The following is a 24,192-nucleotide window of genomic DNA, read 5'->3' on the forward strand; positions in this document are numbered from 1 at the left end:
AGTGACCACCAGATCCACTGGTGGAAAGATAGTCCAAATGCAGCAGGAAAGAAACCTGCTAAGACAGTGTTTTCCCTTTGATCTGTATTCTCTTCTCTGGTCCTGCTGGTTTTTTTTCAACAACCTCCAACAAGAACTGTTGAGTATTTTTACTCTGGAGCTCTGCAAAACCTCATGTCAACAACCTACAGGCTTTCTTGAAGGAAGGACACTCCAAAATCTTTTTTTCAGGACATAACAACTCAACTATCTCATTCTCTCATGGTTTCCCTCAATCTCTCTCTCCCTCTCTCTTTTTTTTTTCACTAACCTGTTCTTTCTTTGTCAAACCCACCACTGTGGGCTTGCAGTAGAAATCTGGCAAATTGAGGGGATAAGACAACAGTTCTCTGGTCACCTGTTAGGTAGGGAGTGTAACTGGATGTATATTTTGCATTTCAGTTTTATACCTGCTCACTGAGCCTGTTGTGACTAATGTAATATCAAGGAGATATTTTAGTCCATGCACTCATATACGTCCCCTTTTCTTATGATGGTGAGGATGGATGAATTTTTCTTTAAGGGCCATTGTAAGACAATTACAACAGTCAGCCTCTTTGGACCTGCTGATTATTGTCACATAGCAAACAGCAGTAGTATTCCATTTAGAAGAGTTAATATTCAGTTTACTTTCTTTTACTTAAAGCCAGCTTCAAGGGGTTTTAATCTATCTGGAAAACCCCAGCTCTCAAACCCCAAAATGCATGAAACAGACATGATTTACACAAGAAAAACTGGATAACTGCACGTGAAACATGAACACGTGTATTAGCTGTGTGTGCAGGTATCCAAATATTAGGGATGTGTGCATAGGCATCTGTAAATTCAGCCGTTTTCTTTAACTCAAGCAAAAAGATGCTTAATTGCAACATTTCTATTGAAACATAAAAATTAAAAACTGAAAAATCAAAAGTTATGCATGTGGAAGCAAATGACTCTTGATTACTCCTGCATGCATTTACTATTACACAAGCTATTCATATTCCTGCTACGGTGTGTACAACTGATGTGGTGAGGGCACACTTATACAAACTGATTTCTCATGTCACAAGGACACACCTGGACTTAAGAGATGGAGGAGCATGTGGATATGGATCAAACTACAGAAGGGTCAGTCTTAATCATAACCATTATAGTTATAACCATATAGTGAACACACCACGATTATTAGAGAGGCTCAGGGTACTAAACATCTGAACAATTTTTTTTTAAACATTAACAAACCACCTTCCTTTATAATTACCAAATCTCCTTTGTACTTTCTGCAAATGAGGCACAGAGGGGTGTAGGGTGGCTCTGCTGTTGAAGAGTGATCTCAGAGAAAGACAAACAATACATCGTCTAATAGAACAGGAAGAATCTAATCCTCAGTTCTGGGGGGCCTCAATTCTGGAGGTTTTGATTCAAGAAGGCACTGATTTCTAGCTTGCATGAAAACACTGATGTGTAAAAAAATCCAGGTAACTCTGCAGCAATGTCATTGGCTATGGACACTGAGCCCAGAACACACAGTCAAACACAGAAGGGGTTTGCCAACTGCTCTCACCATTTTCCCGATCATCATGACGTAGGGCCCCAAGTACTTGTTCACGCCAAAGATGTCCAGCAGCCGGATGTACCAGTAGATGATGTTGACGCAGTAGATCACGCGCCCGTCACTCCGGAGAGGCAGGTCTTGCAGGCGGAGAACCATCCCAACAGAGAACAGCAGGATAGCTATGAGGTCGGTAACATTCCAGTACTCCTGGAGCCAAACTTTGACTTTTTGCAGCAGTTTCCCAGGCTCTGACATGAGGATCTGAAGGACAGAGGAAATTGAGAAGAAAGGAGCTGAGCTGTCTTAATTTCAACTTGAAGAAATCTATAGTAAACAGACAGATGCCACACAGGCCAAAAGCAAAGCTGATAGACCCCTATCATACAAATATCTCAGGTACTCTCTGGGCTTTTTTTTCCAGAAATCTTCCATTTCAACCATTCTTAACATTTATCTATGTGCAAGATACTTTAAAGGACAAAGTGATCGCTCAGTCTAAAATTCTCATGAAATCAGAAGAAATATATGTATGTATTTCTGTTTTTCAAATTTATTAACCCTACTTAGAGCCTTGGAACAGAGGGTAAAATATAGAAAGACTTTTTTTACAAAAAAATTTACATCTAAAGAAGCTTTAAAAAAAATTGTATTAAAATGTGTAACAAATGACCAAGTCTAGTCCTCCAGAGCGCTGGCTTCAGAATGTACAAACTCAACTGGTAACAGATTCAGCCCAGGGGTACAAATGTGCTATTTCAGCTGTGGTCAATGGGACTCGCATTCACTCACATTAGGGCTGAATTGGGCCTCTGGTGTCACTGTGGAATAAATGCACATTTGGCTCGTGAAAGGGGACAGCATTAGCTGCAAGTGGGAGAGCCCACAAGAGGCAGGGTTAACAGAGCCACTTTGCTCTCTTTTCAGACTGAGTGCTACCTTAAATTCTCTGTCTCTGCTCTGTGTCTGCTGTTGCACCCTTAGGAGATGTACACTATTGCTTGACAAATTAATAAAAATTTTCAAAAGCCACATTTCAAGGAATTTAGCTGACCTTTAAGACTTGCTAGAAGATCACCCCGCACTTGTGAATGCTATTTAATGAGCATCACACTGAAATTTGGACACAGAAATTTTATGGGAGAAGAAGAAGAAGGAAAGAAGGAAACAAGGAAAGAAGGAAAGAAAGAAACAGAGAAAGAGAAAGAGAGAAAGAGAGAAAGAAAGAGAGAAAGAGAGAGAAAAATAAAGTAGAAAGAAAAGAAAAGAAAAGAAAAGAAAAGAAAAGAAAAGAAGAAAAGAAAGAAAAGAAGAAAAGAAAAGAAAAGAAAAAAGAAAGAAAGAAAGAAAAAGAAAAAAGAAGAGGAGGAAGAAGAAGAAGAAGAAGAAGAAGAAGAAGAAGAAAGAAGAAGAAAGGAATTGTTCATTTTAAAATTAAAGAAGATAGATCTTTTTACTGCTTTTTTATTTTAACAATCCATCCGCCTTTCTGAAAAAAAAAAGGGCAATTTTGTAAGCTCATTCATAAAAATGTAGCCTGAGAAAAATAATAAAATCAGATATTAAAATGAAAAAAACCAACCAAACTCCACACTTATTCCTTTTTTATTCTGTCTTTCTTGGTTGGGGTGACTTTACCTCTCTCATCTTCTCTATTCCCAGAGTGAAAATGTATGAGATGACAATCCACTCCTGAATAGATGGCCAGCGATCCATCTTCACCAACACGATGTAGTTGAACAGCATCAAGTAGCCTATGTAGGCCAGCTGTAAAGAAAAAAATCAGTATCAATAAAATTGAGATAGTTTCTTGGATATGATTTGATATTCCTGATTCTACTGTAACCAGAGTTTCACAGACAAAAGAACAGTAAGACTGTCCTGGCTTGTCTGAAAAAGCTCACATTAGATGGCGTACTGTATGGAATCTGCAAAACACATGCACATATTTCCAGCTATATCTGTCTCCTCAAAAAAACTTTTATTAATGCAGTTTCCTTGGATCATCCCACAGTGATGGCAATTCTAATACCACTGTGTCAACTACCCAATTAAGTAACCTACATGAAGATTTCTCCCTCATCTGCTTCTAAAAGTCTTTAGTCCTCTAACACCCCTCCTTTGTATTTTTTTCACCTGTTCACCTAACCTGGGCTGAGTGACATTCCGAGTACAGAGGATTTTAGGCTTTATTAGAGGTTTTCCTACCCAATGTAGTACTGACCTAACCTATAGGATGTTTCCTCCCCAAAACACTGCTACTCCTACTCACACTGCTGCACCAAGGAGCCAGGCATAGCCATGCATTCATTTGCCTTATATTTTTTGCAAATTTTTTAGTGGGAATATTTTTATTTTCCTTCCTAATATATTCACCTTCCAGCTTAGTTTTTGATCCAGAAGAAAGTGTAGATTAAGTTTTTAGTTTCTTTTTCCTTTTTTTTTTCTGCATGCTGAATGTAATTAAATGGTCTGTCAAAAGAAGACAAGTCAGGCAAATTGCATCATCAAGTTCATAAAGCTCAGAAAAACTCAAGTGTCACTCTGGAGCATGGGCTGTAGCAGGGGTGTGGCTGGGGTTTGCGGAAGCCAGAATCCACCTGCCTGTCTACTTGGCCTTTCAAACAGCTGCCCTACAAAAAAAATACATCTTAAGGCTAAATATAAGTCATAGAAAAGATGACTCAGTTCTGTGCATGAACATTTAGTCATTGTGACGGAAAGCTGTATTACATACATCTATATTTGAATTCAGTTTTTTCTCTCAACTGTGTGCTACAGCTATTGTGTACATGGGATCACATGTAAGCTGAAACAACCACAGAGGGCCTTGAGACTTTTGGGTAGGATTATTTCATTGTTCTGCACATCACAGAATAGAGTTTATAGTCCTATTGTATTTGTTAGAGAACGTCACTTCTACTCTGTGTAAAAGCCACAGAGTTCTGGCTTTTGTTCCAGCTGCTGGTTGAGGACACTTTAGAGAATTCTTTCTATTGGCCGCATCTATCAGTACAGAGGAACCAGATAACTGAAGCACGACTTCTTGCCTGCATAAAACAGAGGAGGAAATGAACTCATTTGTCTTTCAGTTTGTGAGGGATGATGGATTGCAATGCTCAGGTCTGGAGGCTGGTCTTCCCTTGCCACTCCTACAGGAAATGGAGAGCAGTGTTGATGTAGGCCAACACGTAGGGTGACACCAGAGTTAGCAGAACCTCTTGACAGGCAGAACTGGATACCCACCTCCCTAGTGGAAATAACACCTTCTAACACAGAGCAAAAAGCGGGGTGATACTGTTACTTAACTCCTCCTTTCAGACCTTATTGATTCCTAATTATCAGGAAATCTACTTTGATCTACTTCAGCAGCCTTTGGTGAGCACTTGCAGTCAGTATGGCAGAAGAATAAGGACACTGAGGTTACAAAGGGGACAGAAACTGCAAGAATCTAACTGGAACTAGGTTTGCTTCTTCCTGGTTTTCTTTTGAAATGCTGGCAATTTTTGGCTTTGGTTTTGGCAGGTTTCTTTATGTCAATTCAAACGTACTCAAAACTGCAAAACATTTTTACTTGACAAAAGAGAAAAGAATCTTGATTTGTGAGTAAAATTATTCTGAAACGTCTCCACTTTAACCCAAGAAACAAGCTGTTCATATCGGGAGTGACACCCTCTTTCTCCCTCCCCAGACTTCTAACTTGCTCTTTCCTTCCAGGAGGCTACACTGACACTTCCACAGCTACACTGTGGTCAAACCTCAGTGTAGCTGTTCATGCTGGTACTCAGGATTCTTTAAAAGTGCTACTACAGAAGTAGCTGAACCCTGTTTTTCCTTGCTTTTACCTGGCTTGACAAAGAGCTAGGAGCTGCCATTGTCACGGTTGAGGGCAGTACCTGAAGAAACTAAGGAAAGGAGTGCCTGCTAAGGAGCTGCACGGCTGGATCACACCCAGCCCATCTATGGATGCACTCCCATTCTACAGAAAATACTGGAATACTCACTGTGGTAGAGGACAAACATGGAAATTGTACCAACAGGTTAATGCTTCAAGGAGATCACCCTCCTCTTTTCTGATTGATTGCAATAATTAAATGATCATAAACTGAAGTGGTCCCAAAATGCAAAACTTAGGGCAAAGCTCCTTTGATGTTTAGAAGATGACTCTTACTAGGGGCTCAATTCCTCAGCAGCTTTCCTCTTCAGAAGAGGTAGAAACCTGCCTTCTTACTTCCTGCTAATCTCTCAGTTAATGCTAGTAGTAGTTATGCCTAAAGATTTTGCTTTTTATGTATTTTTCATATATTCATAGCTTTGTAGACTACTATTACATAGTTATATAGCTCCTAGTATTTTTACTACCCTTTCTCTTAGATTTCTGCATAATAAGTTAACCTTCTAACACATTCCTGAAATACTGTTTTAGTCTTATTCTTAAGAAGAAGAAGCCTGACAAGGGCATTGAGAATCTGAGGACACACAATATCAAATGGGGCAAAGAAGCTCTGGATGAACTCCAGCGGGGCAGTACCCAGGGAAAATTATGTGAACAACCACTCTTCGAATTGGACAATATTTGTTAGTTATGCTAATTTGTGAAACTTACAAAAGTCATAGAAATCTGATGCCACGTGTGCACATGACCACCTGGACACCTGTAAGCTTCCAGTAAAAGTCTGCTTTTTATTTTATTATTTTAACACTGTTGCAAGAGCTTCTGTCTTTTGATATTAGGCAACAGTAGGGGAAGATCATCCTCTTCTGCTCAAGCAATCTGTGAGATGTAACGTATGTGTCATAGTTTCCAATGCAACAGAATAGTTGACTTTTGAAACTGCTGTGTGTCTAGAGAGAAAGGCTAAAGTTGGTGGGGGGTTGTCTGTTGGTTTGTTTGTGTTAGGTTTTGGTTTGTGGTTTTTTTTTTTTTTTTTTGGTTTGTTTTGGGACTTTTTTTGAGAAAAAGTTGTCTAGTGTCTGCTGAGCCAAATGTTACATATTCAAATATCTCATTTAATTCACTCTTGTGTAATTGAAGAATGAAAGTGAATACAGCTATATAGTAATAGAGGTAGGTAAATAATCAAATTAGAGGCAGAATAATCAAATTGTTTTAAGTGGTATACAATAGCCATTGGACCTTTTACATGCATTTTGTAATGTGGAATGTAAAATTTGAATGATTTCTTTTGAAATACATGAATAATATTTGTGCCTGTGTATTTGTAAAATTGCGATAGGCTGTGCAATTTTAACCCTTCTCTGAAACTTCTTTTGCTTTTAGTTTCCAGGAGTTCTCAATATACACAACAGGTCAAGCACGGCAGCCAGAATCCACCTTAACTTGCTCTCCAAGTTCAGTGTTTCCAAGATACAGTTTTAATAAATGACCTTGATTGAGACCTGCCTCGGGACATAAAACTGTAGGAACAAGTCTAAATGGAAATGCAATATTGATTTCTGTCTCCCATTTCAAAATTGAACTAACAGGGAAAGCTAGGATGCTTCTTTCCATTTGCAGTGTAAAGAATTTTCTGTTTGTGCATAATACACACTGCAATTGATAATGAGACTAGGTAGCTGATTAGTAGTTTCTGGACTTGTGGACTTGATTCCTGTTCACTGGCCACAGAGCTGAGCAGTAAATTACTCCAAATTATTAAACTGTTTGCTAGTCTATGGTGTCCACCGCATCTAAGACTCAACCGATGTGAGTTTATCCCAGTGTCTGCAAGGCAATTTTTCTTATGAGAAGTCACTTGCAGGAGGATCCATTCTTTGTGATTTGCTGGGCTTTCAGCAGAATGATGGAAAATATAACTGAGGAAAACCCACCTGAAATCATCTAGCCAATTCCATTGGGCTGAGGCAGGATTAATTCCAGTGTAACATAATGGACATATATCTTGATAAGATAGCTTAGAAATCATTAATAATGCAAAATCTAGCATGTTCTCACACAGTTCATGACAGTACTTCTTGGACCAGTTAGAAACTGTTTCCTAACTTCTTACCTAGAACTATCTGGGTGTTATTTTTTGTCCTATTCAGCAAGGACTTGGAGGTACTTACACATATTTAAAAACTGTTACTTTCCTTCTGCAGATCTTTTTTTTTTTTAACAGAGAAAACATTCACACTTCCTTAATCTCTCCCCCTAAATCAAGCTTTACAAACCTCTTGAAACATTCATCCTTTTTGCGTCCTTCAAACCAGTCCACACTTGTCATATGATACAGAAACTGAACTGGTATGGAATATTCCAGGCAAGAAGACTTAAAGGATTACTTTGCGATCTTTGTAGTCTTATTCTTCTACATTCTAGTGCAATTTGCAAAATAACTAATAATAACTAAATAATAACTAAAATAATAACTAATCTCTACTCCATCATCCAAGATTTGAATGAAAATATCAGATAGCACCTGATATAGAAGAGAACTTTAAGGCAGACTTTCTAATCCCTGCTTCCAGCTTGATAATGAATAATTAATATCTAATCTTGAAGACTAACTGTCAAAAATCTTTTTATCCACATAGTAACTTTAATACAGCAGTTATTAATTTAGCTGTGAGAAAACCCTGTGAAGTTTTCGGTACTGTTTAACTGTAGTCTAAATACGATATAATCTTTTTTCTGCTCCTTCTGCAACGTTCATTTCGGTCTAACACAGGCGGAATATACTGATTTAACCTAACTTGTCCCTGAAAAATGTACACTAGCTGTCACTCATGTCTTTGATATCTTGTGGGTACCTACATGCACATTTTCTCTGAGAGACACTGCAGACTGGTCAAAACAGAAAAAAATCAAAATATTCCAAGGAAAGAAGTGCTCTATCTCTTTTTTTTATCAATTATTATATAATTCAAATTCTGATTCAGACCAGCCTCCGACTGGGCTTACTATTGGAAGCAATCCTATTTTGAATTCTCCTATATGGAATTCCTTGGGAGCACTACAGCAAACTTCTGTTTACCATTTTATTTAAAGAAAAGCATACACAATCATTCCAATTTTAGCTATTAACTTCCTGAACAAAATGATGATTTTTAAAAGTCTTAGAAAGGTTTGCAAGTGCTAGCAGAATTCCACCAAATATTTTTATTAAGCTATATATGGGTAAGTCCTCCAATATATATAAATGTAGACTTCAATGAAACACCTTAAATTACTTCAGCCCAATTTCAGTATTTCTATAGACATTAATAATATAACAGGAAAGATTTCTTACGGTGTAAAACCAAAACTTCACGATGGGAGCATTGTAGAACTCATAAATCTTTCTTCCAATGGGGATCATTCTGTGCCTGCTCTGAACTTCCTCATCCTCTTTCTTCCTTGAGGACTCTCCATTACCTCGTCCCAGCATTGCCTACAAGAAAGGATACATTTGTGTTTCTTTCTTTGTGAAAGAAAAATTACACTATTTTTTGAAATGTCAACAGGAAACTGCTCTTGATCTTTAGATAAAACCAGGTGACCACAGCTAGGTGTAAAATGCTTTGCTTTCAGATTATCTTTTTCTGCAGGAAGGCTTCTGCTTAATACTTTGAAAATGGAAAGCTACAGCTTTAGCCTCAACCCTCAGTTTGAGAGTGAAATTCCTGACTAGTGAACAAAAAATAAGATGTCGAGAATATTTCTCCTTTTTCTGTACAGACAGAAACACTTTAACCTGACAACAGCTTTTTGGTGTACTTCTTTACAATAAACAGATGCAGACAGAAAGCACATAAGTTTTGGTTTTAAACAAAGAGAAGTTCATAAGGCTGAGACTGAGAGGGAACAGCAGGGGAAAAGACGAGTTGGCAGTTGCTGAACGAGAAACAAAGAAGACAGTTGCACTTTTTACGTCGGATCACTGGACCTGCCCCAGGCCATGATCCCACAGTGAAGCTTACATGGATGTCAGAGGACTGACTAGTAGATCTCACTGCAGCAGAAAGGCCTTGAATCGAAATACCCATGTACATGATTGTAGCTTCTTCCATAGTGAAGTTCCAGACTGCTCATGCACTGCCTTTGCTAAGCTTGATGTCACTGTTACCATTGCAATTCAGACCCACTGAGGAGCTATGCTGAACTCCAGAAACACACATGTAAGAAGTCCTCATCTATGAGTGCAAACCTAACAGTCAAAAGAAGGTGATGTTTTATTTGTTTACTGTTGATTTTCATTATCAGTTGCAGAGAAGTAGAAGGACTAAACTACAATCACTGAAATTAGGGCTTAAAAGGTATTCCTTTGTATTTGAAGTGTAATGTGACCTAATAAGTGTTCATTCTGAAGCAATTATTTAATAACAATAGACTAAGGCTGGATTTTAGCTCACTGTGCCCTTTGCAAGTTCTTACTATTCAGTTTGTGGATGCACCTCAGGAATGTAGCCCTCTGTACATGAAATATTTGCAAGAATTGAGACATATCTAAGTATGCAGGGATTGCATGATGACACTTTTGTTTAAATGCTTCTATAATGCTTTTCTCCAAGTAGGTGAAAGCATTCTTGTGCTTTTATGTTAACTGAAGAAAACTTTCACCATCCATGAAAGTTTGCTTCAGATCATTGTCCTCATCTACAACTTAAACAGTGGAAAACTACGGGAACGATTAGATGCCAGACATTATGTCTTTCTATAAAAGGATCTTTCTTGCCTCTGTGGAGGTCCTTCTGTGCTCTCTGATTCAACAGGATGTTCAGCACATACTTTACTAATTGGCTTCAGGTGAGCTATCTGATCAAGTTCTAGAGCCCTGCAGGAAATGGTGATGCACTTCTCACATATTTAAAAGAAAGAATCACAATTTACCCTTTTCTTCCTTTTTCTAGCCTCATGTGGAGCTATTCATATACGTCTTTTTCTTGTGAAATAGTAATTGGTAGTAATAAATTTTTTCAGTCAGTGTAGATATTTGTAACATTATTAGGACTGTGCTTGGTCCCATATGACTCCTTCTCGTTAATTTCATTAATGCAGTTAGTTTTTCCTCTGGTATTATTACTTTCCATGTGGACCTTTATATTCTTGAATCTGACAACACACATTTTCAATAAAATACAACAAAGATTCAGGACAGAAGTATACTGCACTGCAACCAACCTGCTGGGACTGTTGCAAAAACTATAGCCTGCTTTGACAAAGTTAACCTATTTCCTTTATCTTTAATGGCTGAAGGTTTTTAATTTCCATAAATACAGATAAAACATGATGTATTAAAAATTTAAAGGTACCTCCTGTTGGTTCTCACAGAGCATGTAAAACACCTTGAAAGTCCATCAAGACTTTTATAAAGAAGGAAGAAGAAAAAGTGGCTGTTAAGCAGAGGAGAAGAGTTCTTATGGTTATGAGACTTACTGAATATAACTACAGTAGCAGAATTTACACAACCTCCACAGAAGATATCATTACCTAAACTCCACAAAATCAAAGTGATCCTTTGATCTGTATCATGGATTGGGGTTTTTTTTGGGGAAAAAAAGTAGTTGAATATGATCTGAATGCTTTGGGAATGCTATAGCCCAAGAGGGTAATTTGTTTGCTTCTCTCTACCTACTGATGCTGTTCAGGGAAAGCTGCCATCTGGAGCTACAGCGTTTTCTGTAGCTTTTCCCAAGGCTTTGTCTCTGCTGTCCTCTGGTGCTCAGGAGTTTTGCAGCAGAGTGAAAATGACTGCTGGCTGTTTTAATGAATTATCAATGCCACGCTTTAGTGAACGGGATTATTTTACAGAGTTCAAATCCTTCACAATTTTACAAATTTACTAATTCTGAGACAGACTTAATTCTCAATGGAATCACTGAGTTGTGGATGTTTTTATGATAAAGCTCTTTCAATATCTGGATATATGCTTTAGCTTATGAACTCTGATTTCCTGTTTGCTACTGCTTTCTTCTTGATAATGATGCTTTAATTTTATCTCGTTAGAATTATTTTTTAATTAATTGTATCATATAATACTATCTTCTCCCCTCCCCCATGCTACAGATGGGGAATTTCTCTGAGATGGCTAGGGATTAGGTTTGACCTGATGTTCCCGACTGTTAATTATACCTCAGTATTAACAAACTGAAAAGCTTCCCTATTAGAAACATTCAGAAATAACCTAAGTAACTGTGTTAACAGAATAATTGCAGTGCCAAATGTGAACAAATGTTTTCCTTGGAGTGGGTTGCAGTAGGGTGGGAGCAACTCAACACACTGCTCGGTGTGGGCGGCATCTCTTTCTCTAATACATGATTTCGTTCATGATTCACCATGAGTCATGCAAGGTAAGCTCGACAGCAGCTCAGCCTCATTGTAAAGTACAGTACAACTGCATCATTTTAGCCTGAAGGGATTGATGTTTGCATAGCTTCTACATGGAGATTTTTTTAATCTGTTTTATTTTTGTTGTTGTTGTTGGGCCAGACTTTGTTTTATGTAATTGAGGACTGTTTGCTGATAATGAACTATCAGGGGAGAGTTTTGGGTTGTACATTTTTGTGTTAATATATGTTAATTATCCTATACTATGTTTATCTGTTTTATAATTAAACACAGGAATTTCAGTCTTGCTGGAATGAATACAGCCTCTTCCAATTTCATCCTGAGTGAAATCTACATGCTATATAGCGACTTACCCCAGTTCACAGAGAACTGGTGTGGAAATGATACACAGCTCTGCAGACACACCTCCCTCAGCACACCCCGTTGGATCCTACACTATGTGTGAAAGTGCTGCCTCCATGGTAGTTGTTCTAGGATTACTGTTTTCTGCCCTGAAACAGTGGTAGAAAAAATTTTTAATGCCTTTGATTTACAGATGTGTAAAATTAGATTTTGTATGTGCTTGGTGGTTACAGTGAGGACAGAGGAACAGGACTAAAGTGCCAGGAGATCAGTCATCCTGGCTGCTGAGCAGGGCAAAGAACAGAGACTGGGCACATGTGTGGTGGTGGTATGGAGGGTTTCCAAACTCCTTGAAGAAAGAGAGAACCTCTACTCATGGAGAGAGTCAGCACTTCCGCCTAGAGACCACCAGTAGTGTCTCCCAATTCTGTTTTCCAGATGAGCGGAAGGGGTGCCTTGCTGCTGGCATGTGAGATGCTGTGAGAGTCATCTTCCACTGGGAAGGGTGAGCTGGGCTGGGGGCACTAGAACACGGATCTTCAGAATTTCCTGTGTTCAGAACTGTATTTTTAGTGATATAATTAATATTTGGTTATTTCTTGCCATTGAGAAAAGGCTAAGCATACATATTGCAGATGAACTAATGTGATCCCAGAGGCCAACAGAACCAGCTTTGCTGCTGCTGAAAAGTTCTAACTCAGACCAACTCGGTGATGCCCATGGAAGTCCAAACTTCCTATTTATTGTGGCAAATCAGAGCAAAATGAACAAAACAACAACTGAAACACCTTTTAAAGGACTTAGATGAGTTAGATATGTTCTGGAATAAAACCATTTACTGGGGAGCTCTAATACCCAAATAAGAAGGCACTGAATACGGTTAAGGATGATCCTAGTTATGGTTTCCAGAATCACGGTTATTTTGGGAGGGAGGTAGACTTCTGGGGTTTCTGACTGACCTAAATTTCAGCAATTAAGGCCTTGATTAGGACACTGTACAAATCAAAAATGCCCCTGGCCTTTAGACTTTAGTGCCCTTCTACTCCTCTGTGTTTAATATTCAGGATAAATGACTGGCAGCTCCATGCATAAATTGTGGTAAATTTCTTGGTGCTGAGGAGCACTGAGGAGAGCAGTATTCAAATGTGTTTTTGTGAGTAGCTGCTATAAGCCTGTTTCTTAGCATCTAGGTGTTAAAGAAATGTGGGCCTATCACGCTCATGAATCTGCTATAAAGTGAAAAGCAGCTGTGAATAACAAGTAGTTTACAGTGAATAAACACAACATCTTCATAGTGTATCCATATGTTCAGTTACCCATCAGACCCTTTAAGAGAAGCATAAAGCAAATACATACTTGCACTCAGATGCACCCATGTGGAGACTTAACTTCACTGTTGCTGCAGTCTGCTGATGAATTATTCTGTGCAAACTAGGTGTAACATAGTGAAAAGATCACCGTGGCCCTGTACCTCATGCTCTCTGCGTAAGTGCAGTGCAAAAGAAGAAACTGACTATGGGCCTATCTTTAGTCACCTGGGCTTAGCAGTGCAAGACACACAGGACTTCACAAGAACTCAATGAACAGACCTTGTCTAGATGAGATCTCTTTATCCTCATTTTAGCAGAGAGAATATGGGTGTAACATGACAGGAATAGAGAGATTTGAGAGGTATTCATTGGGAATGATTAGAAGGAGAATCAGGAAGATTATTTCAATAATATATTACTTGCCAGAAAAGGAACTTGAAGATTAAAATGATTTTTTAGTACATCACTTTTATTTGTTAATCTTTATGCTGAACAAAGCTCAGGTTAGGGTGAGTGACTGATCTATTGATTCCAAGTTCAGCAATGGATTAAACATTTATGATATTCCGGCACAAGAAATTATTCATCTTATTGAACTATTTATAAGGTATCCTTAATATACTGAAGGATACCATGGCTAAGGGGAAACTTCACAAAGGCACCTCCCAAACCATCCTTCAGGCATCCTCTGTCAGTGGAAAAGAAACCTGACCTACCTTATGCCAGACCATTTGACTAATGCTGGAACAACACAAAACTTTAGTCTAAAGTATTTTCTTATACTTAAAACATGTCAGGTAACTAAATGTAGCTGCCTGTGGCATCTAACCATAGACATGCAAAGACCTTTTTGCTAACAATTTATCTCTCCTCACCATTGAGGGGCACCTGAGTAAAGCAGCTGTATTAGAAGTTCTACAGTATGGTATAGATTATATGCAGAAATACTAAGTGAGCAGTGATGTACCAAAGATATTTTTTCTAAACTTGCTGGACTCCACAGGAACAAATCTTATTTTATATAAAAGGTTGTAAGTGTCTGAAACTTCACTAGAATGATACACTGAATTTGAAGGAATTAAGGGAAGAGTCAGTGACAGAAAAGAGCAATAGGACTGTCAGCACATGGAAGGGAGAAGAGGGGGAACATCTAAGGTTCACCTGGACAAGCAGATCCACAGCACACGTCACTTCCTTGCAGAAGGAGTCGGAAGGGAAAAAAGAAACAGTATTGTAGACAAGAAACTAGGAGCTGAGATAACTACAGTGAGATGGAAAACACATCTTCCCCAATTTTCTCCCCACTGTCAGGTAAAAGGCAGCTTGCCAAGTGCTTATTTGATTTGAATAGGCACTTCATAAGTGGGTCAGAAGCCAAGGGTTAGTAAATTGCAATCAATAGCTAATGAGCAGAGAATGCCCCATTGCTGCTATTCTGGCTTCTGGTCCTTCCCAACAGCCAGGTTCTTGCCTGCAAACGGGTCCTGTAGGTGGGTCTTGTGGGCTGCTCCTTCGGCTTGCCTGCATATTGGGTCCTGTAGGCAGGTCCTTCTGCCTGCCTGCAGTCGGGCTCCTGTGGGCAGCTCCTGCTGTTTGCCTGTGGGAAACAGTCTGGGTTTTTTTGTTTTTGTTTTTGTTTTTTAACTTAATCAGGCAAATCCCTTTTACTTCTGTGCCTCTATTCTGACCAACTGGGGCTGAGTTTTAAGCCTTTCAAAGACACCACAATCAAGCCCAAACAAATGCAAACCAAATTAAACTAAGGCAAATGTGATAGCCTGTATGATAATTGCCCAAACTAAGAAGTGTGAGAACAAGAAACTGGATGTAGACGACTTGTGTAGTTTTCAGAGCTTTAGTTGTCTATTCTTTGTAGTGAAAATTATTCCTCAAAGGCTATGTTATTAATACTGACAAGTCCCTCCTTACACAATTCTGCAGTTGTAGAAGTGGAGCTCTCTAGCTGCCTGCTAATGTCTTCAATGGATTAAAAACTGGATGTGTGTTTGTGTGAAAGGCAATGACCACAAATACAGAAAGAATTTTAGAGTAAGTTTTCATAATTTCTCTGGCCTGTTTGCACACTTGCTTACTCTCCTAGTCAAGTCAACTAAAAGGAAAAAAATCTTTAGCTTCCATGAATCTTTGGGCATTTCCAGCCAAAGATGAGCCCGTTTCCACTAGAGAGGTCATTTATCAAGACTGAGTGCTTCTGAAATCTCATTCACTTAGTCCAGACAATATGCCATCAAACCGAATCAAAGTATGATGATATTACAGCACAGCATCACCATGCATGGCTGCAACATGGAGACAAAATGATGGCAACTTGTGTGGTTTGAGTCCCATGGAGGAGAGGGGAGTGTGAAGAGTGGTATCCTATTATGTACTATATTTAGCCATCAGATGATCTGCAATGCCTACAGAGGTAGGAATAACAAATTGACAGCACTGAGGCTGATGATTTATTGTGAGCACTTACAGTGAGTTCCATGTCTTCCTCATCTTTTTCTTTCACTGGCTTCTCTGGTTCCTCTGGATCCTTTTCTTGAAGATGGATCTCATTGGCCTGGGTCATGTAGGGCATATCATCTTTGTTCTTGAACTCCAAGCTGAGGATTGAAGGAGGAAGTAGAATTCCTAGAATTACCTAAAGCAATAATAATGATAACAATAATCATCACAGAAAACAGATTATGGTCATAATGGTTACTTAGCATCAAATGGAACAACTCCCTTGGATATTTAGGAAAAGAAAGATACATGTGCATGTGAGTTTCTATGACAATAAAGTATTTGTCATTTGGGGTATGTCACCAGAGCATTGAAACAAAGCATTTAACTTCTACTAGTGTTGCTGTGAATGCTCTCGAATGTTTTATGTGCTTGCACATCATCAGATGCATAGTGCTACATACTAGAATGTAGGTACAAAATATTATATGAGGTCAAGAGTAGGTGGGACCATGTGGGTGTGCAGACCTGCAAATACCTGCATTATACATAATACAAAACATCAGTATAAATGACACACAGAGAGTATTTACTTCTACAGAGAGGGTTAGTAGGTCTCAAGCTCTCTGTGTCCATGCTTAATGCACACTGGTAGTCAAAGTGTAACTGTGTGTGGATCTGAGGAGATAAAGCAAAGCCAGCAAAGGCAAATGCTGATGCCTAGATTTGCAGTCCCTTTAGATTTTGTTTCAGTAACCAGGCAGCTGTGTAATGTTAATGCCAGTTCTTTCTTTTCTACCTTCCCCCTCTTACAATGCAGGAGTGTAGAAACCACTAAAATTACTTTGTTTGGATATATAAAGAATGAACAATACTTGGGGTTCAAACATTAGTACAACTGAATAGATATCACTGTAATACAAAGCAAAGTCTGTATTCACAAGCACAATAACTTTTCCTGGTTATGCTACAATTTCATGGAGAATGATTTTCTTATATATCTCTCCCTGAATGACAGTGAAACCAGATACTTGACTTCTTGGCAGGCTAGGGAGGCTGCTTGTGCTCATCATAACAGCAGAAGCCTGTGCTGTAGGAAACATTCAAAGTACTCAATGAGGAGCAGTTAGTGTATGGGAATGCTGTACCCAGCCTCAGAAAAGCTTCCTCCACTGCTCCTGCACTCACGAAAGGATGAGCCCAGGGAGAGGGGGTTACAGGCAGACCTGGCTTCACAGAAAGGCTATTTTTAAGAGAAGGCAGAATTAACAGTTGCCCCTAGCCCTTCCCTTGGTGCTATACATCCCTGGCAACAGTCTAAAGGATTATATTAATTCTTCCTGCCATTCGTCAGTTTCAAAGGGACAAAACCATTCTTGGCAAATAAACCATGACTCATGCCTGCAAATTTATTTCTTTGTCATGCTGCCTTTTGCTTATGTAGCTTGTAGCCTGCTTTAGCTTTAAACAAGTTCTGCTAATGAGCTTCAGTGAAATAAAATACAGACTAGAAACTGAGTAAAATATCCTTGTGAAGCCCTGGTGTTACAAGAAGCTGAAAGGAAACTGAATGTGTTACCTCCCATTATGCATTATGAAATAAAGGTCTGTTTTACGGCTTAAGAAATGTGTGCTGAAAAGTGGAGTGAATGTAGTAGGAAATCAGTTGCTGCACTGCTCTCCACGTACCAAGGCCGAATATCTGCAAAGCCAAACAACAAACAAAGCAGCTGTCCCTCTGCAGGATAACAGGCCTGTGAGTTCAGGAAATAGGTAGTAGGAATGGCTTCAAATGTGAGAATATTTTCTATCTGTAGCAGAACAACACAAATGCACAGGTCCTGCATAGGAATGCTATCAGCCACTTGTTCTCATTCATTGCTGGCACTGGATTAAGAGCCAGTATAAAAGCAATGCAGGTACTCCTAAGCATTCTTGCCATTACTGAACGTCTTTTCACATGGCAAAACAGCTGAGCAATTACCACTTTTCACACAGGCAATTAGTGCAGAAAAGAGAATCCCTTCACTAAAAATATTTCTCAGTGATCTGAGAGGAAGAGGCAATTCTTGGGTATGTTCTGACTGATGAGTGCTTTGGTGAAGGTGAAACATGCCATGGACTCAAATTCATCTCTCAGAATTCACTTTGCACTGTTAGCAGTTTTTTCAGCTGTGGAAGTAAAGCTTAAACAGGTTTGAAAACTGAATTACTCTTTAGACACTCTAAAGTAGTCCCTTCCAATGCCATCAGGAAGATTTGCGAGGGTTTGCAAGGGAATTTGTGCTTCTTGCTTGGCATGTTCTGGGGAAGGTTGTCAGATCAGCACCTTTCACTAATGGTTAATTCACTTACACTTCCTTTTCCTTTTTTTATCTCTAAAACTCTTGACTAACTCCTCAAGTATACAGGCAGGGTGACACACTAACCTCCTAGCTCAATTCTTATTCTCATAAATGATATCAGAGGGGACTTCAGGAAAGGTTATGAAGAAAACTAATTTGTGTGCTTTGAACTTAGGCTTATGATAAGCCCCTGCTGGAAAACTGAACACAGGAAGAATAAACCCTGCTTAATGTCACTGCAAATAAACATCTGAAATAGGGTTAATTTAGACAGTTATTACTGACTTGTTGCGAACCCTGTCATCATCTATTAGAATTCTCTGAATGTTAATTTTATTTTAAAACAGGAATGACCTTTAGGCCAGAATTTTTTCGCATCCGGAGACGACCCATCCACATGTCTGTGAGCAGCATTTGGCTGCAAGTGTGAGCAATGAAGTCCCTGTGCTTGGCTGCCACTGCAAGCTGCAGGCATGTGGCATTGCTCCAGTTCTTCAGCTCATAGGTCAGCAGTTTCATGGCCAGTTGCTCGTCCTGCTTGTATGACTGGTCCAACAGCTCGACCGCCAGCTGGCCGAAGTCCCTGCAACAGAGGGACATCTGTTCACTCCCATTAGCACACACAGCCTCGTGCACAGAACACCTGTCTGCAACTGACAGTCGCTGCACGGGGCACATCACCTTCCATCATGCAAACTGTGATGTTGACTGTACACACGGAAACCCACATTTTCATATGTGAGTGGCTAAGGTGAGGCATATAAATAAGTGCCCCAACTTAGCAGTGATGAGCACCCACACCTACCAGCTGTCTGCTCCCACCTCCCTGCCCGCCTCCCCTGACATTTTCTAGCTGAAATCATCTGGTTATCTGCAGCTTAAAGGATTGTTTCTCTTCTGTTTGCCCATGGCTTCATGGTCAAGTCTCCTGGAAGAAGGAGTATCCAATATCCTTTCTAAAATCCTAAATTTCTAAAATTTTAATATCTAGTATCTTGCCTTGCTCACCTAAGCATGATCTCTTGGTTAATTAACACTTCTGTCTGAATGGTATCTTATAAGGATTTCAGTAACTCTTCTGCTTGGTATGTACAGAGTATCCTGAATAAGCACAGAGAAATGTTGCAGTCTGACTCTTGAGGCCTCAGGGAGAACACATAAACAATATAGATATTTCACTGTCTTGACATCTTCTCATTTCAGAAGTTATATTGGTAACAACTTTGCTACTCTGGCAGTTAGATTGTTTAAAAGCCATTTAGATTTTCTCTAAAGGGACTGCACTTCCCCTACAAGTTAGAAATAAAAGCAAGGTACCGATATGAAAATCTTAGGCAGGTTCAGAAGTCTCTCTTCCCTCTTTCCTCCCCACCCCCCCCCCCCCCCCCCGCCTTAGGAAAGTGTACATGGAAGGACATTCACCTGGAATTGTGGTTCAGCTCTTGGGATATGTCATCCACCATGTCGTTTTCTGATGCTTCATGGGCCATGGCTTTGCAGAGCTTGCAGGCCACCAGTGCTTTAGCCATAGCCTCTTCCCCATGTTGCCAGAAGAAGAGGGCCATCTTCTGACGTTTCATCAGCACAGCCCACACCATCAGCTCATGGAATGGGAAGGGAAAGTGATTGATCTCAGGGTCATCCATATCAATATCAACTTCTTCTTCTTTTTTCTTTGTTGTTTTTCTCCCTCGACGCAAAGGGACATCATCCTGTGGGAATTGCAGAGAAATTTTTTTCATCAGTGAAGGAAATGAATCAATTCACACAATTCATTGAAATCAGTACCTAAGATGGCAAACACATTTTCTGCAGGCCAGTCCCTTCATCATTTTTTGTACAAAATATTTAACATAGGTGAACAATAAAAAAGGTATTGGTGCATACACTGTAATTAAGAAGTCAGTAATCAGGGAAACAGAGCCTTGGACTGTCACTCTGAATTGCTCTTGCTCCCTAATAACACAGGGTACAATCACACAATATCCAGAAACATTTTGGAAAAGCCACCACTAAAATAAAGCTAAGAGTTCACTGCAAATGTAACATCTACTGTAATGCATCTGCCTCTTTCCACTCCAGAAAGTACACATCCAGAGAATGTTCTGATCTGCTGAAGACTCCCTCTATGCTTATTCTTGTTTTCTCCCTTCACCTCCTTACAAAGGTAGCAATCTGCCTTCTTTACTCCTATTCTGCATGTTTATTCCTTCTTTCTCAATCCCTTTGTTGTTTTTATTGTCTTCAGTTTCTTTCCTATTTTAGCCTTTTTCTTTTATCACCTGAGCCGACCTATTCTGTCCCATGTCTATGGATAGCAAAATGAAAGTTGTTGTATAAAATAAACAAACATGAAAATACTACTGTCCCCTTCAAGCATTGGTGTAGCCAATAGGGCCAATAAAACTGAGATAACTTTGGCCTACATGAAGATTTCTGCATCATTCTCTGCAAGTGTTTAATTTCTCTGAACACGTTTTAAAGTTAGATGCTATCTGACTGAAATTCTGCTTGTCCTGCCAGACTGAAACATTTTGTTAAATCCTCATGAAAAAAAAAGATCCATAGGTGGGCTAGAGCACTCTTTTTCCTTATCTATCTCCTGGACTTTTATTAAGAAATGTTTCTTAATCTGTCCCTTGTGTAAATATGCTATCTGGATGAAAAATACAATTCATGCTTTCATTACAGTGAATTTAAACATTATCTGGATATAGTTTATATTTGTCAAAGAAGGAAAAGACATCAAGATTTGTCACAGGTTGCCTACCTCCATTCCCAACAGCTTCAGGGCTTTAGGCTGTACAAAAAAAGTTAGAAATATGTTATTTCTCACTGAATAGTGATGAAAAGCTGCAACTATTTGTATATACATATGCACGTAGAGTGACGTAAAATATACAATATAATATAGATAATATATACATAATGTAATATAATGTAGTATTTTATATATATACATATACCTCCCCGACACCCCCCCTCCCACTCCCCCAATCAAATAATTACATATATGTAGTTTTTTCAAACTTGAGTTTGACATTATTTCACCAAAACCACAACATAAGACATACATTTGGATTCAGGTACAAATTACATCTGGTTAGGGCCTGTTCTAGCAAGAAAGTGATAGGGACCACTGATAAGGCATGAATGGATTTCTCTGGTGTACAAGTGTGTTTTGGCCACTACCCTGGAACACTTTTATTGGCTGTTGTGGTGCTGCTCTGAGTGTTGGTTCAGCATTGGTGAAATCATTACTCAAATGCTTTTCTCAATGGAGTGACTACGGGAAGGAAGTCTCTCCCAGCAGCTACAATCATTTCCCTTTCAAATGTGAAGTGTCAAAGCAAAAGGAAACAAACCCGTTTCAGGTAGCCATCTACAACCATTTCACAGAGCTGTTGCTATTGATAGCTCTTATTACTACATTCAGTGCTCTGTATTGCTACAATCTGAAATGCGAGGCAAAAATAGACAAAGAAGGAGCTACTAATCTTACTGGGAGGAGCTGAACAGACTTCTACTCATGCTGGATTGGGTCAGCAGTAATAAGGATGCCAAAAACCAGCTTTTGTGTTTTAGAAAGACCTTACTTTGTATTCACAGTGTTATAATTCATCAAAAGTGGAACCCACAAAAATACTTAACAGTGGTTTTGCCATGAGCCCAATGACTGCTGGAGCCACATCCAAAAAAATTAATTAAGTTTTGAGTTATGGGTTTCTTTGCCCTGAAATCTTCACATCACAATCAGGAGATGAGCCGTAAGACAGGAAATGCATCTAACAATGCTCAAGTTCTTCAAGTGTAACTCAGGAGTTAGAATTATACTATCATTTTGCAGGTCAATGACTTGTCTTTTAAAAGCTGTGAATACTCATAATTACAGGTTTTAGAGTCAGAGGAGACTGTTTTATGAGGAGACTGTTTTATGTGCTGGTTTCAGATGGGCAGCAGAATGCAACAATTTTTCATTAAATTAATAAAAACCATAGCTTGTGATTGGCTTGTGATGCATTATGGTGAGATAACTGCAATGTACATAATGGAAATCAATCTGTAGAATGAAGAGCATGTACATTGGACCCCACCAGTCTGGAAGCATGTAAGAAGCTATGGTAATCCCTACCAGTTGGTACAGTCATGAGGATGGCAAATAACTTGTTTCTTACCCTCTTGGGCCCGAACAAGTTGTGGTACAGTGTTCTGAACCGCTTTCGGGTGTAATTGCAGCGATATGCTCCTCCCATCAGGTACTCTATCACCAATCCAATATCAATCAGACTTATCCGATAATCAGGAGGTAAGTTTCCCTGCAAGGAAAATAGGGATGGTGGGAGGAAAAAAGCTTATTACTGGCATTGTTAAATATACTTTATAATGGTTTTAGAATAAAACAAATTAAATAGGTAAAAGCAGGAATTTATTATTATGCTGGTTAATTAATTCACCTTAAAATAGATCCAACCGAAACCTGGATATTCTCGCTTGGAAAGAAGACATAAGTTAAATAAGGTGAAGAACTTGTTGGAAGTAACAGAAGATAACGTCAGTACACAGTACTCATATTCTTCAGCTGGGAAAACAAGGAACATGACTGCAGAAACAAAAACATGAGGATCGACACACTTGAAAAGTCAGGCACAGTTGATGGACTCTAATTCTCCAAGATAGCACCTTTTCTGCAGCAGCTGTTACCCACAACTTGTCCCGGCATCTCACATCTTTGCTGGCATCTCTCTGGACTGCCTCATCTGAACTGTCAAGGCATGGTGAAATGACATAATGCAGCATCTTTTGTGGACATGGGACCAGCTCCTTCCCATTCTGCAGTGTTTCCTTCCCATGTTCCAGGAAAGAAAGTGCAGGAGGAGTGGTGTTACAACTCTAAAGGACTTACACAGTACACGAGCTACTATTATTTCTAGTTTCTAGGGGCTAGGAGAGTCTATCAGCACTCAGTCTTGGAGTAATGTTCAAAGAATACACACCTCTGCGTAAGTTTCACACCGAGAATGAGGAAAGCATCTGTATGTATGGAAGGTGTAATAAACAAAATATCTGTGGCTAATTATTTCGGGGTTTGTCTATGAAGAAAACTACAGGCCTAGCAATTTTTCTAGATATCTACTACTTGAGTTCCTGACATATATTACTAAAAGCCCCTTTAAACATATAATCTAATTACGTAATTTCCAGCAGAGCCATGGAGATTGTCTCACAAGAAATGAACTGAGTTTGTGGCAAGGGTCATTAGCAGGATCCTGGAAAAGATGCCTAAATACTTGTCCTTCCATTTCTTTTCCTTTCTTATCCTCTGTTAGATATTCTTATATATCTATGTTTATGTATATGTATATGATGTCTTCAGCATGTACCTTTCAACCTGAAAGGAAGAAGAATGACAAATATATCCACATCTCACTGTCCTCTTAAGGTGAACTCCCTTGCACACATCCTCCTTCTCTTCACTGTCAAGTCTGAAAATGGCATCACTAAGGTTACGAGTTCTCCAGTACTTCTGGCTTGCAAAACTGTGAAAAAAAATTTCAGTAACAGATTGTCTCTCACTGCACATGAACTTGCTTTGAGTTAATGGGGCATTTCTGTTCTCCCGTTGCAGTAAACCCAATGGGGCACCTCGTAGGCCAGAACAATTTCAGGCTGGGGTGCACTCACTGATGTGCCGGTCAAGTCTCTTGGGGTCTCTGGCAATGGGGGAACAAAACCCCATGTGGGCACACCTGCTCTTCTATTCCCTCCAGTGGAACTCCTCAAGGAAAACTCTGATCCCTTTACAGGAGGAAAGGACTAACGGGAAGGGAATGAACCCAAATGAAAGTTTGCTTCCTTCTGTAACTCACTGCTTCTGAGTTGATTGGATGACAGTTCATG

General features: G+C 39.3%; 1 protein-coding gene across 5 annotated transcripts in view; it reads right to left on the reverse strand.

Annotated features, from left to right (window-relative positions):
- TRPM3 (transient receptor potential cation channel subfamily M member 3) overlaps positions 1 to 24,192 on the reverse strand; it is a 397,831-nt gene that overhangs the window by 31,746 nt on the left and 341,893 nt on the right. For 2 of the 5 annotated variants that reach the window (XM_039567684.1, XM_010393072.4), the window contains exons 13-22: positions 22,749 to 22,784; positions 22,470 to 22,610; positions 21,065 to 21,094; positions 19,717 to 20,006; positions 18,649 to 18,877; positions 15,978 to 16,145; positions 14,967 to 15,092; positions 8,806 to 8,946; positions 3,212 to 3,340; positions 1,586 to 1,837 (exon numbers count right to left, since the gene is read on the reverse strand). In XM_039567684.1, coding sequence (XP_039423618.1) covers positions 1,586 to 1,837; positions 3,212 to 3,340; positions 8,806 to 8,946; positions 14,967 to 15,092; positions 15,978 to 16,145; positions 18,649 to 18,877; positions 19,717 to 20,006; positions 21,065 to 21,094; positions 22,470 to 22,610; positions 22,749 to 22,784 — 1,542 coding nt within the window. The remainder of the gene's footprint in view (positions 1 to 1,585; positions 1,838 to 3,211; positions 3,341 to 8,805; positions 8,947 to 14,966; positions 15,093 to 15,977; positions 16,146 to 18,648; positions 18,878 to 19,716; positions 20,007 to 21,064; positions 21,095 to 22,469; positions 22,611 to 22,748; positions 22,785 to 24,192) is intronic. The other 3 variants (XM_010393073.4, XM_039567685.1, XM_039567686.1) reach the window with 3 other exon arrangements.

Source organism: Corvus cornix, chromosome Z (assembly GCF_000738735.6).
Source record: "Corvus cornix cornix isolate S_Up_H32 chromosome Z, ASM73873v5, whole genome shotgun sequence".
NCBI lineage: Eukaryota > Metazoa > Chordata > Aves > Passeriformes > Corvidae > Corvus > Corvus cornix.